Source organism: Aristolochia californica, unplaced genomic scaffold (genome assembly GCF_029961685.1).
Source record: "Aristolochia californica isolate CCGP_79_NKW_82.1479 unplaced genomic scaffold, dmAriCali1.0.hap1 SCAF_5, whole genome shotgun sequence".
Classification (NCBI taxonomy): domain Eukaryota; kingdom Viridiplantae; phylum Streptophyta; class Magnoliopsida; order Piperales; family Aristolochiaceae; genus Aristolochia; species Aristolochia californica.
Window position 1 is genome coordinate 42,611,474 of NW_027182214.1, and position 16,552 is coordinate 42,628,025.

Below are 16,552 nucleotides of genomic sequence, written 5' to 3' on the forward strand. Positions count from 1 at the left end.
GGAATGGAAACACGAGTGTCTTTTGGCAATTTTGATTAATAAAAATAAAAAAATTGAGAAAAACAAAATATAGAGGGAAATAAATTGGAATGTCTTCGATAAGACCGCTGAAGGAAGCTTTGGAAACGGCCGAGGCGAGGCCAGAACAGAATGCACATTACTCGCCTACATTATTACTGCTAGTTTACAGCATTACAGCTTTCCTCTTTTCTCTCTTGCCTGTCTCTCTATAATTTTCATTACTACTCTCCTGTGCCGTCGTTGCGTCGCTCTTCTCTCGTTCACTGGTCGGAGAATTTCGACATGGGGTGGTTTCCGTGCTCCGGAAAATCGAACGAGAAGGCAAAGAAGAAGAATAAGACCGATCCTCATATCGCCGCGGCTTCGGGTATGTTCGAGCGTGTTTTGGACTGGGAATCTGTTGTTTTACTTCATTTGTTCGTGCAGGCTTCTTCTTTGTTGGTTCAACTGGTGCTGTTCGGGGGTTGCTTTTTTTAGGTTTCCCATTTGGTCATCGGGGGTTTTCGGGGTAGATTGGAGAGAAACGGGTTTAGATCGTTTTCGCTATTGGCTTGTTGGTGTTTTTGAGTGTGGATCTAATGAGCTTAAAGTGGACAATTGGGGCCTTTTGGTAGCTGAGTTTTTTCTGTTTTGATTGTGAGTTGCAGTTTTTCACCTGGGTTTGGTCTAGTTTTGGTCAATTAGTTGTATTCTGTAATGGGCGCATATAGATGATGTGAAAATGGGTTTGAGAAGCTCCTTCGATTGAATTTTTCTCTCTTTTATTTCTAAAAAAATTGCAACTGGATTGCTTTAACCGGCTTGAAATAGGTTTTTTTTTTTTTTTGGTCAATTTCTTCATGGAGAAATTCGATACTTAGTGAGGAATTAGTGTTCCCTGTTAGTTATATGTTCCTTGAATTCACTCTGTAATTAGAGGAAAAATCCTCTTTTTTATGGAAGCTAGTTTTTGAGGGGTTCATTAAACATGTTACTTTCTTTGTTTCATAGTTTTTTATCTGCTTTTTCAGGTCTTTTTCATAGTCTTTTATCTGCTCGATGTTTTGAGCGAATAAATTTGCTTTTTCAGGTCTTTTATCTTGTTTTTATTTCCTCCGATAAAGATGCTAGCTGGTGCCAAGTCGTGTTCTGTTTTCCGAGCTTAGCACCCTTTTTTCATGGTTGTACCTCCGTGGAGGACAGGTAGTTGCCATCTTCCTGCCATTATAGACAATATATGATGATGTCTATGCAAGCGTTACTGAGCTATTTCCGTAGAGGTTTTGTTTTTTTGCATCATTCTGTACTTTGTTTTGCTTATGTGAATTTAATGGCTTCTTGGATTTTTGTGTATGTTAGTTTGTCTGTTTTTTATCTGGTGAAAATCAGTTTCTCCTAAACTGAAGTGGAGCTGTGACCGGGGCATGTGTTTAACGTGATGATTTTTTTGCTATGTGAATTGCATTAAATTACTTCGATTTTTCAGAAAAATTGAAGTTTAGTCACTCGTTGGATGTGAAGAAGGACATATCCAAGGATGGATCAGGGCATATTGCTGCTCAGACTTTTACGTTTCGTGAGTTGGCTGCTGCAACCAAGAATTTCAGGGCTGATTGTCTTCTCGGAGAGGGAGGGTTTGGACGAGTTTACAAAGGGAGATTGGAGAGCACCAATCAGGTAAATCTGGTGCAAGTTTTCCTAGTTTGTTTTTCAATTAGGTTTAACTTTAAAATGTCACTTAAGTAAAAAGAAAATCATTATTGAAAATATTTCTTTTTTGGCAAAAATAAAATAACATGACGTTAGTAGACAAAGCTTTTCCACTATAATAATGGATTAATTTACTATCTGGTAAATTGTGAATTTCTCTAAACAGATGAAGTATCCATTTTGTATAACACTAACATCCAGGGAGCAACTCGTCTAGTTTGCTTACTCTTCTAATTGTTTCCGAATCCATATGCAAGATTCACATCTACAATATGTTCGAGTTTTTTTCCGTTCAAAACCCCCATAAAGGTTTCACTGAGATGATACCATATTATCCTCTCTTTCTACTTGGAGAAAATATTTCATTTGACATCCTTGGATTTCCTTGAGCCTTTAAAAAAAAATGCAAGACAAAACTGCCTGTATTTTCCACTTCAATTCTTAATTGCAACTAGTGAAGAAAAATATATATATCTTGGACCAAGTTGATACTTTCGTTGTGCCTTTTCTATAGATGATCAATGTGCACCAAAGTCATATTTTGTCTAAGTGTTACATCGTGTCAGAACAGGTTGTGGCCATCAAGCAACTTGATCGGAATGGATTACAAGGAAACCGGGAATTTCTTGTTGAAGTGCTGATGCTTAGCCTTCTGCATCACCCAAATCTTGTTAATCTCATCGGATATTGTGCTGATGGTGATCAGCGGCTTCTGGTTTATGAGTACATGCCTTTGGGCTCTTTAGAAGATCATCTGCATGGTATATACGCAAACTAGTAACAGTGGCATTGATTTATTTCTAGTATACTCTCATCATTTATTTTCTTCTCCACTATATTGTGCAGACCTTCCATCAGACAAAAAGCGTCTTGATTGGAACACAAGGATGAAAATAGCAGCTGGCGCTGCGAAGGGTCTGGAATATTTACATGATAAAGCAAACCCTCCTGTCATATATCGTGATCTTAAGTGCTCAAACATTTTACTTGGAGAGGGTTATCATCCTAAACTGTCTGATTTTGGTCTTGCAAAACTGGGACCTGTTGGGGATAAGACACATGTGTCAACAAGGGTGATGGGTACTTACGGGTATTGTGCACCTGAGTATGCAATGACAGGACAACTGACTTTAAAATCAGATGTCTATAGTTTCGGGGTTGTCCTTTTGGAGATTATTACTGGCAGAAAAGCAATAGACAATTCTAAAGGTGCTGGGGAGCACAATCTAGTTGCATGGGTAAGTTGTGCAATTTATGCTCTTGTTCTTTCATTCTTGTTCTTAGATGATTCTTTTCCAGATTTTTAGCTTTTCTTTTCATATATTCTTTTTATTTTCTCATGCCATGCTTGGTCATGTGTTCATTTGTTGCTTTTCCTATTCTATCAGAGGAACTTGGGGATTATCTTGCTAAAGCTCATCTCTCTTGTTGGTGGGGTAGAGGGCAGGCAAAAAGTCTTTATGGTTGAAACTATTCTAGTGTCTTTGCAAGAACTGTTAGTTGTTTTCTGTGTCCTCATTGCAAGTTTAAGAATTCTTGATTACTTGGTATCTCCGTATAATAATGTGGAGCCTTCTAGCAAGTTGGGGCTCAGTTTAGTTTTATATTGTGTTGCTTCCTTCTTCTAATTGAACTACTATTTTTCATGAAGCGGGGGAGAAAAAGAAAGACCAGAATATATTCTTCAAAGCTCGATATCTCCTGAATCTTAGATGACTATGTTTTCTGTTCCTTGGGAATGAATTTTTAATACATAATTGCTCTAAAGAAAAATAAATGGCCAAATGTAAATGAATAGTTTATGATATTATTTCCATGGATTCATATCAATGTTCCTTCTTCTGGGATGCTTGCAGGCACGACCTCTATTCAAAGATAGGAGAAAGTTTCCACAAATGGCAGACCCGATGCTTCAAGGTCAATATCCAATGAGAGGCCTTTATCAGGCACTCGCCGTTGCTGCCATGTGCGTTCAAGAGCAACCCACTATGAGACCTCTCATAGCTGATGTTGTCACAGCTCTTACATACCTTGCTTCACAAACATACGTCCCTGATATGCAGCCACTGATGCAAAGTTCACGTTTGGCTCCGGCTACTCCTCCTCGCTCAAAAAGGGATAACAATGATAGGAAACAAAACAGTGGGTCTGAGAGGGATCAAGCCAGAGGACAAAACTGAAAACAATGTGGTTTTTTGGTTGAGGTTTCATCAATCCGCCCACATGTTTGATGCTTATGGAGATGTTCCCCTGCTTGGAAAGTGGACTTCATATAGATGGTTTATCAGGAGAGGGTTCTGTACGTGTTTACGTGGGCCAGAGCTCAGCAGGACCCCTTTTTTGATTGCGCACTGGTTATCAAATTTTGTATCACTCCCAACTGATGACAGGTGCGGCTCGCCCTTCCCCTTCTGAAATTTGCTCGTTGGTTTTGTCCCTTTTCTTCTTGTGTACATGTGAGTTCAGGTCCTTGTATCTAAAATTCCCAATTCAACAGACCACCATATGTTACTACTATAAATTCAGTTCCTTGTGTTTAGATACACTATTGCTGGCTTCAATTATGAATGAACGATGATACCGTTTTAGTATCATTTTGTTCAAATATCAGTTCTGAAATCTTCACAGAGACTTCTAAATTCAATTTCCCTTTCTCACTAAATTCAGTTCATCACTGTTTTAAGTGCCTACATTAGATCAACTTTTACAGGAAAGAAAAGCAGGAAATGAAGTCATCACAGAATTACAAACGGCCAGAGTTAATGAAAAAAAAAAAAAAACACGTCATGTGTCTTGGCATGATTTAGACTGTTACCTGCTACGGAAGGATCCAGAACTGAGCTATTCAAATCAACAACCTCCTCTTCCTCTTCTTCTTCTTCTTATTGTTGTTAATTCATGACTTTGTGGGTGCAAATGGTTTCTTCTTGTCATCTGTGTAATAGCAGGCTATAACAATATGAGTGTCACAATCAAATCATTTTCAATAATGTACATGTGTAGAATGTCTGTTAGTTTGCAGCAGATATTGATTGGGACAGCATCATTTGCTTGAAAGCTTCAGGGAGTCCATTGACCAGGCAGAACCCAAGATCTGAAAGCCGTCTGGCCACAGTTGAGCACCTAATCAAACCTATGTTTAGGTTGAGTTCACGCCTCTTCTCTAGTTTATTCCGTGAGTTCGTGACTGGTAACGACTGCCACATAATCTCTATAGAATTCTGGGTGGCATTATTTGGTCAGATGAGTTTCTGTATATAAAAAAATGAGCGAGATGGACAACACCCACATGCAGTCAATGGAGATATCGACATGTCTGGCGCCGAATTGGTTTTTCTTTTTAGTATCTGGCGAGACAGTGCTGATGGAAGACGGATCTTTCGCTCCCTTGTTTTCTGGGGAAGAAACTGAAGAAAACGATAAACAAAAGGGTGAATTGGAGAATGTTCAGGCGCATTCTTTATACTTGTCCCCTGGGGATTAGAAAGAACACTTTGCTCGTTGAGGATCCCTAGCTTTTGCGGATTTGATTTTATTTTTTTTTATATGCGACTGCGATTGATTGATTGCTAGTACTGAACTGTTAATAATGGCTGGATGCATAAATTTTAACCCTCTCGCAAATTGAAGAACGGATTTGTCTGCGCTTTGATACGCGCATAAAAACTACGTGGAAACATAATCATGATGCTCAACAGTCATTATTTTTTCATTTGATTAGGGGTATAATCATCATTTGAATGATCAATTAGGGTTTTGAGTCATTTTTAAGGATTGTATAATTTTGAGGGCATGTTAGTGCACTATAAGGGAAGACTATAAGGGTAAGTGTCAAATTTATTTCACTTACCCAAAATCGTTAGTGCGCACCCAACGAGCGAAATTGAATAATTCACTTTCACTCAATTCACTTTCACTTGCTCTCTCTTGGGGCTCCTCTCTCGACTCCTTTGTAGTGGCCCTCTCTTCTTCTCAGTGCCCAATCTTCGTCTTAGCTCGCCACGATTGAATCCACCATATTGTGGTTGGATAGTAATTTATTTAGAATTGATTAAAGGATATTTAGTAATTTTATTATTTATATTTTGGATTATTTTTATGAATTAATTATTTTATTTGATTAGGTGCATAACCATTATCTGAATTATCTATTAGCGTTTTGAATCATTATTTAAGAATTGAATAACTTTGAAAAGCTTAATGAATGAATGATTTTGGAAAGCAATGCCACCCATCAACAATACCTTTACTTGAGGCAAATGATTTTGCTCATTTGGGGGAGTTAATCTACAATGAACTTGAAATGAAGTTAGACTTCAATTCATCTTAAATGAATTGATTTAACTTCAACTGCAAAATCAGGCTAAAACCCGATTTCCCGATTTTTGCTTGAGAAGATTACCTGTGTGATTCCAAAATGAAACAGAGATGAAGTTCATTGTTTATTCGATTAGGCAGTTAATGGTGAATGACAGATTTTTTATAAGTTTTTCATTGACCTCGTCTCATCTTGCGTTTGGCTGTTAGCGAAGAGCTTCAAAGTCGATTTCAATGGCAGTGGCCGACTGAAGGAACATTTAATTGCTTCTTTTTTTCTTCAGTAAGTCTGCAAAAATATGTTGAAGTTTGAATGGTTAGTTTGATTTGGAAATTCATGGAAATATACAAGAAAATTTGTGAAATTTGAACTTTGAATCTTAATGTATGGTTTGATTTAGATATTTATGAAATATATAATAAAAATTGATTAGTCAGCCTGGTTTTATATGTCTTTAAATTTAAGTCGTGTTTATTTTATATATATTTTTAGAATTTTTAAGATTTTCATTTTTTAAAATTTTCTTTTTTACTTTTTACATATTATATTTAAATTTAAATAAAGTATTCTTTCCTTTGATGATTGATATTATATTTTAATATTTCCTATTGCGCATAGTAACAAAAACCACAAGTAATTCACTTTCACTCTCTCGACGCTCCTCTCTCTCTATGATCGTCTTTGCTTCCCTCTCGACACTCACTCTCTCTTGACGCTTCTCTCGCCAACGCCTGGTTCCGAGCTTCGAAGGCTTCCTCTCGCCCTTTCGCCGTGCTTGCTTCCCTCTCGCTCGGCCTCACCCTCTTCATCTCATCCTTATTCTCTGTTCCCCTCTGTTCATCCACTCCCCCCCCGTCAAAACCCTATCATTTCATCCTCTCGCCGTCCCCTCTCTCAAAACCAAAGCCGTAATCAACTCCTCTCACCCTCTAAAACCGAATTTCAGAAGCCGATTGACCAAGGTAATTTTTTAGGGTTTCTGTTAGTTTTGATGAAAATATCTTAAGGGTTTCTGTTAATTGAATCTAATTTTTGTATTTTATTACTGCATTGATTTTAATTTAGTTATTTAATTACTGTATTGATTTTTCGTAATGATTTACAGTTTTATTATTTTATTATTTTTTTGTGATTTACAGTTAATTTATGATTTTCTATTAATAACGTTTTTGTCAATTACATATATTTTAGTTTGTGGATTTCTATGCCATTGAATGTTGTATTTTATTTCTACTAATTAAATGATGATTTTGTTCTAATAGATAATTTATTGAAGTTGATTTCAATAAAACCTAAACCATAAACCTTAAACCCCAAACCCTAAGATCTATGCCTAAAAACCTAAACCCTGAACCTTAAGCCCTACTCCCTAAGCCCCAAACCCTAAACCCTAAACCCTGATTTATGGAAGTTAATTTCTGTTTTTTTATAGAAATTGCAATTTTGTGTGTTTAGGATCAAATCCCAAACCCTAAGCCCTAAACCCTAAACTCTAAGCCCCAAACCCTTAAACCTAATCCTAAGCCTTAAACCCTAACCTTAACCCCAACCCCAATCCTAATCTAAAGCCCTAAACCCTAATCCCTAACACTAACCCCAACCCTAAACACTAAACTCCAAACCCTAACCCTTAAACCCTAAGTCCCAAACCCTAAACTTTAATCCTAAGCCCTATACCCTAAACTAAAATCTATCTTATTTTATTAATAAAATACCCTATTTATTTGTTTATTATATTCATGACTTTTAATATTATATTAAATTACTAATTTAAGAGTGATAATTTAGACATTGTAAAAGTAAGAATTCGATTAAGTATTTAGACATTATAAAAGTAACCATGTTTGTTTAGGTATATTCTTTTTTATTTTACAATTTTCAACTATTTATCTTATTTTAAAAAATTAAATAGAACTATGTTAATAAAATTAAATTTATTAGAGTATTTTATTAATATACTCATTATCCACTTTTCACTACTTTTTCATTGTACACAGTAACACAAGAAAGTACTTTAGCACTGCACTTTCCATTGAACACACTAATATAAAAAATAATTTACTTTCACTTTCACTTTCTATTGTACTTTGAAAATGCACTTACCCCTCCTAAGTGTGTAATATCCGTACACTAACAAACCGGAGATTTTTCATATATAAATTAAATTCTGCTTTATTAAAAATTTAATTTTTATAATATGCCTTAAATTTACTGCACCTCCCCCATCGACACGGTCACACGACTGTCCCTTCCTCTCAGCTTCTTGCACTTACTTGGGGAGAACTATCCAAACTCCAGGCTGAACGCTCTTTTGCTCAGCTACGGCCTTGCGGAGAACTCGTTCAGGCACCGAGGCGATCAACACGATTGTGCAAACTTTAATTCCTTGAGTTTCAACTTTACTCTCATCCTTCTTGGCTATACCTCGTGAGTTTTTGCTCTGACCCTTCCAGTGGTGATGTTTTTTCTGCGCTTCAACTAGGGGCAATTGAATGATTGGTCTGAGGTCGTACTTACTTATAGAAAAGTTAATATAAGATATCGATACTCTTCAGGAATAATTTCTTTTATTCTTCACTTTTTTATCATCTGATGATCGTTTTGTTGCTCATTATGAAACTGTCTTTGATACCTTTTCTCTTCTCCGTGGAATTGGGAGAAAGGAAGAAATCACCTTGCTAAAAAAATCTCTGGTTGATCATTGGGGTTCACCCTTTGAGTTTGGAGAGAACAAGAAACATTGTAATTATGTCTGGCATAAAGAGAAGATGGATAATTGTTAGGGCAATTGAGAAACTGGAATGGCTTTTGTATTAAATAAATTGTTTGTTTAAGAACCTAGCGACTTAGATTTGTTAACTACATGTGAAACTAACTGTTTCTTTTCTAGTGTTTTCTCTAAGGACCTAGATTTTTTAACTGCATATGAAATTAACTCTTTCTTTCTAGAAAAATTGCATGAAAGTTAGAATAGTTTCAAAGACTTTCAGTCGACATTTACTTCAGGGTTTTATACTTTAGCTTTTCTTAAGCTACTTAGTTACCACTGATTTTTGGGTGAAAAGCTCACGTTTTAGTTGGTTTTCTGGGCCTTCAAGGGGTCATCATAGGCCAGTCAGTAGCTCCATGACTGTCTTTTCTGCACAACAATTTTGTTATGATGCAAAGAATTCCTAAGCAGAAACCAACTTATGTATATTTAACTGCTAATAAATTTCTAGTTCAAAGTTTTTTCTTCTTCTATTTTCCTTTATCTTTTACTGGGTTCAGTTCACAAGCCCAACTCCAGCCTTTAAACTGGGTCAGAGATCCACTTGAAATTTGGAAATTCTTCCTGCAAAACAAAAGCTTCATTCTCTTTGAAGGTTCCTAAATGTTAGGTTTTTTTTTTTTTTTTAACTGCAAATTTTTACCAGCTATCCAAGGTTTCTTCGTTCTCAGATCTGGCAAGAAAATAATCTTGCCTGTCTAATGAACTGAGGTTCTTATGTAGAGTTTTCCTTTATTCCTCTGTTTTATTCTTTTTTCTTCTTCTTTTTAGACTTATTACCTTCAGGGATCAATTAAATGACTTAATTGTATCCTTTTCAATTGGGGTTTCACATCGAAGAAGATTATGTATTTTATTCATCTGGCATTATGAAGGCAGTTAGCGCAGTTCATTGAAAGAAATGCTCTTAATCAGGGGTGTGTATTTTGTTCCCCCCACCCCACCAAATCATGGTTTGCCTTCCTTTCCAAATTTTTTTGGTTCTGCCACTGTTGTTAATCCTGGCGTAGCTTAGTTCCCATGCATGACTTGAGACCGGGTTAGCATTGGATGTAAAAACATGTTTAAGAAGTGCTATTTTTTTATTTTATTATCATTTTTTAAAATTGTCTTTCATCCGATTTTATTGCTTAAAAATAAGGAAATATAAAACTGAAAGTAGGAGGCAGAGAATGTACTCAATTTTTTGTACAGAAGTTGGAAAGGAGTCTCCTTCAGAAGTAAGATCTTGGTCAGAAATGTGTGTGATGTGAAATTAAATTAATTTTAGGTCCTTTGACTAAATCCAAGAATGTGTTGGATTATAATTTATTTCCATGTCAAGCAATTTTTTATATCTAAATTTATTTTTTATTTTAAAGTATGCTTGTGAGATTTTATAATAAGGATACACGTGCTACAATCCTGCAAGAGAGGATTGCTCAAATTGATAGTGGAGACTACAAAATGTTGGGGCGGAAACAAGGATGAGATTTGAAATACCTCTTCTTTGTGGGTTTTTTTCCAGAGTTGGTACAGTGGGGTTTGACCCAAACCCGACCCCTTTGTGCTTCTAATAGTTTCTAACGGTCTTTCTAACAATTTGAAATTGCTTTCATCTTATGTTGAAACAATTGCATTTGAGTTTCACTTGTAGATTCTGTTGTTTGAAAGTTTTCTGTTAGTTTACCGTTTCCACGATGAAAAATGGTATCTTAAGTGCTTGTTTATGTGAGTTCAGTATTTTTAATGGATTTAAGCATACACGTCCTACAATCCTGTGGACTATAGTTTCTGTTTGTTCTAAGTATTTGAAGTCCCTCTCACAAGTGTCTCATGAATTTCCATTGTTCACATTAACAGGAGATACTGATTTTCAGTTGACAGTGGCACAGACGAATTTACCTTTGGAGATAGCAGTCATCAGACCTCAACTTTCCAGTTACTTTCTTTGTCCGTGTTTGAAGTATGGCAAGAGACTCTACTGTTTGCAAGGAATCTGACTGAAGAGATTGTTAAAGGAAAACCTGTTTTGCAACCCCTTCACGTTTAAATTGGTTGGCACAGCTTCTTTGAATGTTGACATGACTGCAAGTAATATCCCACCTATTTCAGACTCAAAAAAACGTGCTTTAGAAGCCTTAGAGCGACGCTTTGCATCAGCCAAAGCTGAGCTCCTTCAACAAGAGCTGCATAGATGCAAGAAGCAGGCCTCAGAAGGAGAAACCCGACCAATTAAGCATGGATCTTTGCTTCAATCTACAACTAGTCAGAACCAGTCTCCTGGCTCTCAATCTACTCTTCATTCTTCCCGAAAAGGTCTGTATCCCTGTATCAGTTTAAATTATTAATGCTCTTTAAACATGTTATTTTGTTCATGCTTCTGATAACAAGAACAATCATTTTTATCTATTTTCAAATGGTGGTTAGAAGGAAATTTTTTATTATCAGTATAGAAAATATTTTTTTTTCTTCAATATGTAGTTAGATATATGGTTGCTCCTTTCTCAAAGACATATCTGGTTGCTTAATATTTCACAAATGGAAAATCTACTGCTCATTTCACCAGTTGCAATTCTCTAATCTGGTCAGGCTTGTCATATCTGATTGATGCCATCTTATGTTTAAAATATTTCACATAAATCGAAATGATTACCGAAATAATTTATTATGCTGTTTTACATCTTAGTGTATTTTTCATTCTTTATTCCTGAGTCAAGTAAATCCAAATGCATCCACATGCACTTATGAAAGTCAAATGTCTAAAGAAGCAGGCTTGGGCCTAGAGGATCCTATCTCTATTTATTTGAAGAAAATGAGGATCACAAAGAATCGCCGGAGATCTATAAATGATTCCATTTTCTGCTGCCTGTTCAAAACTTCGGGAATTGCATGTTATTATGTTGTTGATTTCTCTACCTTGTGAGAATTCTCATACATTTTTCAGAAGGATTCATCTTATCGCATTCTCCAAGATTCATTTTAGGATGGAAGGGAGATGATGACTGTTGATTATCTTTCTAAATTAGTTTCACAACATCTTTTCCCCTTTCTGCTTAGTGCAAGTACATTTTGTTATCTCTAGCAATTTTTGATTTTCCTGTTCTTGGAGTATTGAAAGATAAGGTAAAATGGTACAAAATGTCCTGGTTCAGAATTTTTGCCAATATTAGTCATGTTGACAGTGACCCCAATCTTCTTTAATTCACAACTATGTTAGTTCCTTGGCAATTGATATGCTACTGACCTTAGCGGAAAACTCATTATTTTCTGTGTAACCCTGATTGGTTACTTGAATAATATCTTGAAGAGTAAAAAGTTACTGATAATTAAAAAGAGTAATTAGCAAAGTTACTAAACCAAGCAAAATAGACCTAAAGAGTCTTTATTTAAGTTGCTTGTATTTTTATTCCTGCCTTTTTGAAAGGGCTGATCTATTTTTTTTCTTTTAATTTTTGCCAACATGTAGAGCAGTCAGTGTTCTGTGACCGTACCTCTACATCTGCAACTTCTCGAATTACAGGTGAGAATCCTTCAGATAGGCTTTGCTTTAGCATGACCTAGAAGACAGCAAGTGATGCTTTATATAATTCGCAGATGCAGAAACACAGGGTCCTGCATATTTTCAGCTTGCTCAACCTGTACACGAGAATTTATTAACATCTACTCTCGAGGTTATTTTTCTTTTTGGAATTTTAATTATGGAAAAATGACTCCTTGCCATCTCCTAAGGCTTTTCTCCATTTGAGCAGCTTGCAAGTCAAAGAGGAAGCATTGCTGATAAGATTGTCCATGAGCTTCTGCAAAAAGGCGATGTGGCTCAAAAGTACTTGCAAGGTGCGAAAAGCATGAAAATTGAGAATAGACTTCTCTTAGATAGTGTTGTGCAGGGACAAAATTCCAACATGGATGCCCGACTTAAGGCTTTACAAAATCATGCAAAGCGCTCCAAAGTGCGCATGTCTTTACGAAAACATCGACAGTGTGGGTCGTTTGATTTGCCTCAAGAGTTCCATTGGTAATTTGAGCCAAGGGCTTTTTTTATTGTTAATTTATTTCTTATTTTCTAATTCTCCTTTTCTCAAAATGATATTCTCAAAATTCAAGCAACACAAAGAAAAGAGCTTTAATAGTTGGTGATCCTGCTTGCCATCATGGGTCAATGCAATTCCTTGTTTAAGGAACTTCAGTGCTCAAGGCACCTTGTTACACTGTTTTGATAATAAAAGCTTAGAAACAATTTGAAGGGGAGTGTTTGTGTTTGGTGTTGGAAAACTTACAATCTATAATATAGGCAAATGTTGGACCATATAATATAGGCAAATGTTGGACCACATTGAATTCTCTTAGTAAAATAGGACTGCAGGCTATTTTCATACTTCCACTATTCAATATCTATTCTGAAAGAAAACTAATGGGATTCAGAATCTCTCTATTTCTCTCTCTAACAGGTTATTCAGGAAAATAATAACTGTGTTTTTTCTGTATTCTAGAAACTCTTACGCTGGAATGCTATGTTCAATTTCAGCGAATATACTCAAATTTTTAGTTTTCAAATTTTTTTTCTGAAAGAAAATAAATAGGTTCAAAAAAATATAATTGGTTTCAGGATTTCTCTCTCTCTCTCTCTCTCTGAGAGTTATTCCAGGAAGAAATTGACTCTGTTGTTTTATGTCCTGGAAACACTTATGCTGGAATTCTATAGAATTTCAGAAAATATATTTTAGTAATGTCATTTCTAACTCATTAACACCCTGCATTGGAAAATTCTATTCTATCAGTGCAATAATACACTTTCTTCTTGGTTGAACCAATGACGACCAAACCTTTCTATGCAACTGTTAGATATCATGCTATCAGTCAAGGTTTTTGATGATGGTGATAATGATGAGATCAGATAGCAAAGTCCTTGTTCAAGGGGGCAATACCTTATATTTGGTCAAGACAAATTGGTTAAATTTCTAAATGCCTTTTAGTTGTTTTTGTTCTGTCTGTGGGTGTCCTTCTGAATGTTGATATTTAATTTGCTCTGCAGTTTTGACAGATTCAAACAAATGCATGAAATGTGGAAAGACTACATTACCCAGCTTCTTAAAGATACTGGGTGAGTTTTCATTCTCTTTCTTCGGTATTCAGTGGTCTCCATCAGAAGGCTTGTATTCATCATTGTTGTGTCATGGCTTTGACAAGACAATTAGGCTTACTGGGAGCTTTCTGTTCTTTATCTAAATTTTTTTGGCTGTTTATTCTAGCTTTCCATCTCTAAGTCATCTACCCAATGTTAAAATATTTTATTGATTTCCAGGAAGAACCAGTTATTCCAGTGCCTTCTCAATGCAGATCTTCATGGTGCAATTCTTGTAGGTAATCAGTTTTATTCAAATAACTAATGTATAAATTTCTGTTGTTGTCTTCAAAAAAGAAGTTTCTATGGTTGTCTTCTTGCCAATATAGTTTCAGTAAACATTGTTTGAGCCCATTCCAAAGAGATCTTTTATGTACGAAACCCATCCTTCCACTGTGCGGAAGTTTTTCAGATGAAAATTGTCTTCTTCCCCACAGTGACTTCAAGACTTCCAATTATTGGACCAAATTCATTTGTCGTCCACTTTTGAGATTGCACATTAGATATCACTTATTTCTATTGTCTTTGCAGTTGCTGAATGCAGAACTAGTACGTTAATTGGCGTGAGTGGTATCATGATCCGAGAAACTGCTGAAACATTCGGGATCATCACAGAGGAAAACAAATTCCATGGTAGCAATCTCATACTTTCAGCAAGTAGATTTTATTTTGGTAACAAGAAAATTGTCCTACGTTGTTTTATCAGTTTGCACTCCAAATGCATACATTGATCATTCAAGATTACAGGAGATGAGAAAAAGAAAAAAAGTGTATTTACCATGGGTGTGTCCAATTCTCAGCTTCATAGAGAAAAGCAATTTCAATGTAATCATCAGAATCTCTTATCCCAAAAAGTAGATGATCAACGAGTCATTTGTACTAAATTTGTTACCCAGTCATTGTAAACTTCCATCCAGTGCAACGACCAGCGTAAATGTAGAAACAGAATTTCTATCATTACCATTATGAGGCATGAAGAAAGGAGTATGGACCTTAGTCCATCCTAGCTAGGTGCATTTATTGAATTTAACCATCGAATTTGAATTGAATCCTTAAAATTTTGATTTTTTTATTATGCATTTATTTCTTCTCCCATGCATTCATTGTTGATGTTTGTTTGAGATGTTATTTTACTTTTATCTATTTTAATAATGAAATGAAGACAATGACATTGTTGTTTATATAATGAATGACATTCTTATAAATAGTATGATTTTTTTAAGGAAGAATAAGTTGGGTATAGCCAAGGTTGGATTTGGGTCCAGCCTCCTTTCCCTATATGAGCAAATCCTGTTATCTAATTGTCTGCTTCTGGTTATTTCGTTGGTTTGCAGTTATGTCCAAAAAGGGCTCTGTTTTTATATTCCTAGCATTGAGTTGGAAGATCTAAATTTCTATCATTACCATTGTCAACCAATCCATTTATTTGTCTGCTTCTGATTAATTTGTTGGTTTTGCAGTTGTGCCCAAAAAGGGCTCTGTCTTTATATTTCAAGCATTGAGTTGGAAGATTACAATGAACGGAGACGAGCTTTCTTCGAGAAACAGTGGACAGTGATCTTGGCACTAATTATCCCCTTTTTTTTGTGTTTTTTTTGTGAGCCATGTGTGCTCTTTTTGTTTGACCACTCTTTGAACATGAAAAGCATGTTGGGATTGCTTTCTGGGACTGATCGCCCATCGACCGGAGGCTGCTTTATGAATCACTTGCCTCCACCAAGAACAAATTCGTATTTACTGCTACAACAGCCATGTTTTAATGGCGGAGGTCCAAATGATAACATAGCTGTGACCTAGGACGCTGGTAGGAGAGGACTGTGAGAAACCACTATCTAGGTTGTTTTATGCAAATGTATATTGTGGCTTAGCCTAGAAGCCAAGTAGTTTTTTTTATTTGTCTTATACTGTTTAACAGAGTGGGAGTTCCATCACATGCTGGTGAAAGGTGTCACAGTTGGTAAGGATGATCTATTCATTTTTCTGCATTAATTTTTTTCTTCCCATTTTTTTATGAAAGTGAAATAGATGGGAGACTAAAGGTTCGTTTCGAACCATGGAAAAGAAAATGAGAATTTGACCATTATTATTCCGAAAAAAACATCAGTGAAAAGGTGAATTTGATCATTATTTTATTTTTATTAATTATTTTTATAAATAATAATGGTTAAATTTTTATTTTTTTTTCTTTTCTTTTTGGGGTTCCAAACAAACCTATGATTTAAGACTTATTGGGTGGCAGGAGCCCTTTTACCGTGTTGGAGACTAGCCCCAGCAGACGTCGTGTTGAGAGTTTGAAAATTATTCTGCCGGTCTAACATTTTTTCAGTGAGAGTTTCAACTGGTTCTGACATTTAAACCCATCCGGTGTTTTGACAGGAAACATAATCTCTCTAGTTGCCAATGCAAAAATAACAGCTTGAGCTGCAACTGAACATATCAACAATCTATTGGACGTTTCCCGTGCCTAAAACACATCAAGGAAACAACATAAAGAACAGGGCATAAGGCATTTTTATCACAAAAATGGCTTGGATATAACATTCTAGTTATTTTAGGGGTGCAGTGAGACAGGTAGCCTTTGCAAAGGACGTCAATTCTACAAATTTTGATATTAGTAGAACCATAAGCCTAGTTCAATACAAATAGAAAG

The 16,552-nt window shown here is 35.8% G+C and overlaps 2 protein-coding genes across 7 annotated transcripts; both read left to right on the forward strand.

The window, feature by feature from the left end:
• The first annotated feature begins 233 nt into the window (after nucleotides 1-233).
• Nucleotides 234-4,692, forward strand: LOC137965103 (probable serine/threonine-protein kinase PBL7). 2 transcript variants are annotated; one of them, XM_068811507.1, is made up of 5 exons: nucleotides 234-388; nucleotides 1,487-1,677; nucleotides 2,282-2,471; nucleotides 2,557-2,948; nucleotides 3,567-4,692. In XM_068811507.1, the coding sequence occupies exons 1-5, from the start codon at nucleotides 304-306 to the stop codon at nucleotides 3,888-3,890; spliced, it is 1,182 nt and encodes a 393-aa protein (XP_068667608.1). In that variant the 5' UTR covers nucleotides 234-303; the 3' UTR covers nucleotides 3,891-4,692. The 2 variants fall into 2 exon arrangements, with proteins under 2 accessions (XP_068667608.1, XP_068667609.1); XM_068811508.1 differs by lacking the exon at nucleotides 234-388 and adding an exon at nucleotides 1,137-1,203.
• Nucleotides 4,693-6,695: 2,003 nt separating this feature from the next.
• On the forward strand, nucleotides 6,696-15,891 carry LOC137965968 (ribonuclease MRP protein subunit POP4). 5 transcript variants are annotated; one of them, XM_068812388.1, is made up of 10 exons: nucleotides 6,696-6,990; nucleotides 8,288-8,455; nucleotides 10,641-11,096; nucleotides 12,247-12,300; nucleotides 12,375-12,451; nucleotides 12,530-12,795; nucleotides 13,813-13,881; nucleotides 14,083-14,141; nucleotides 14,434-14,535; nucleotides 15,363-15,891. In XM_068812388.1, the coding sequence occupies exons 3-10, from the start codon at nucleotides 10,862-10,864 to the stop codon at nucleotides 15,458-15,460; spliced, it is 960 nt and encodes a 319-aa protein (XP_068668489.1). In that variant the 5' UTR covers nucleotides 6,696-6,990; nucleotides 8,288-8,455; nucleotides 10,641-10,861; the 3' UTR covers nucleotides 15,461-15,891. The 5 variants fall into 5 exon arrangements, with proteins under 5 accessions (XP_068668489.1, XP_068668487.1, XP_068668490.1 ...); XM_068812386.1 differs by having other exon boundaries at nucleotides 8,327-8,455; XM_068812389.1 differs by having other exon boundaries at nucleotides 8,348-8,455.
• Nucleotides 15,892-16,552: the final 661 nt, after the last annotated feature.

Coding starts and splice junctions, on each gene's coding strand:
- LOC137965103 (XM_068811507.1), top strand. CDS start 304: ATGGGGTGGTTTCCGTGCTCCGGAAAATCGAACGAGAAGGCAAAGAAG. Junction 2,472..2,556: donor TTTAGAAGATCATCTGCATG/GTATATACGCAA, acceptor TATATTGTGCAG/ACCTTCCATCAGACAAAAAG. Junction 2,949..3,566: donor AGCACAATCTAGTTGCATGG/GTAAGTTGTGCA, acceptor GGATGCTTGCAG/GCACGACCTCTATTCAAAGA.
- LOC137965968 (XM_068812388.1), top strand. CDS start 10,862: ATGACTGCAAGTAATATCCCACCTATTTCAGACTCAAAAAAACGTGCT. Junction 11,097..12,246: donor TCTTCATTCTTCCCGAAAAG/GTCTGTATCCCT, acceptor GCCAACATGTAG/AGCAGTCAGTGTTCTGTGAC. Junction 12,796..13,812: donor TTGCCTCAAGAGTTCCATTG/GTAATTTGAGCC, acceptor TTTGCTCTGCAG/TTTTGACAGATTCAAACAAA.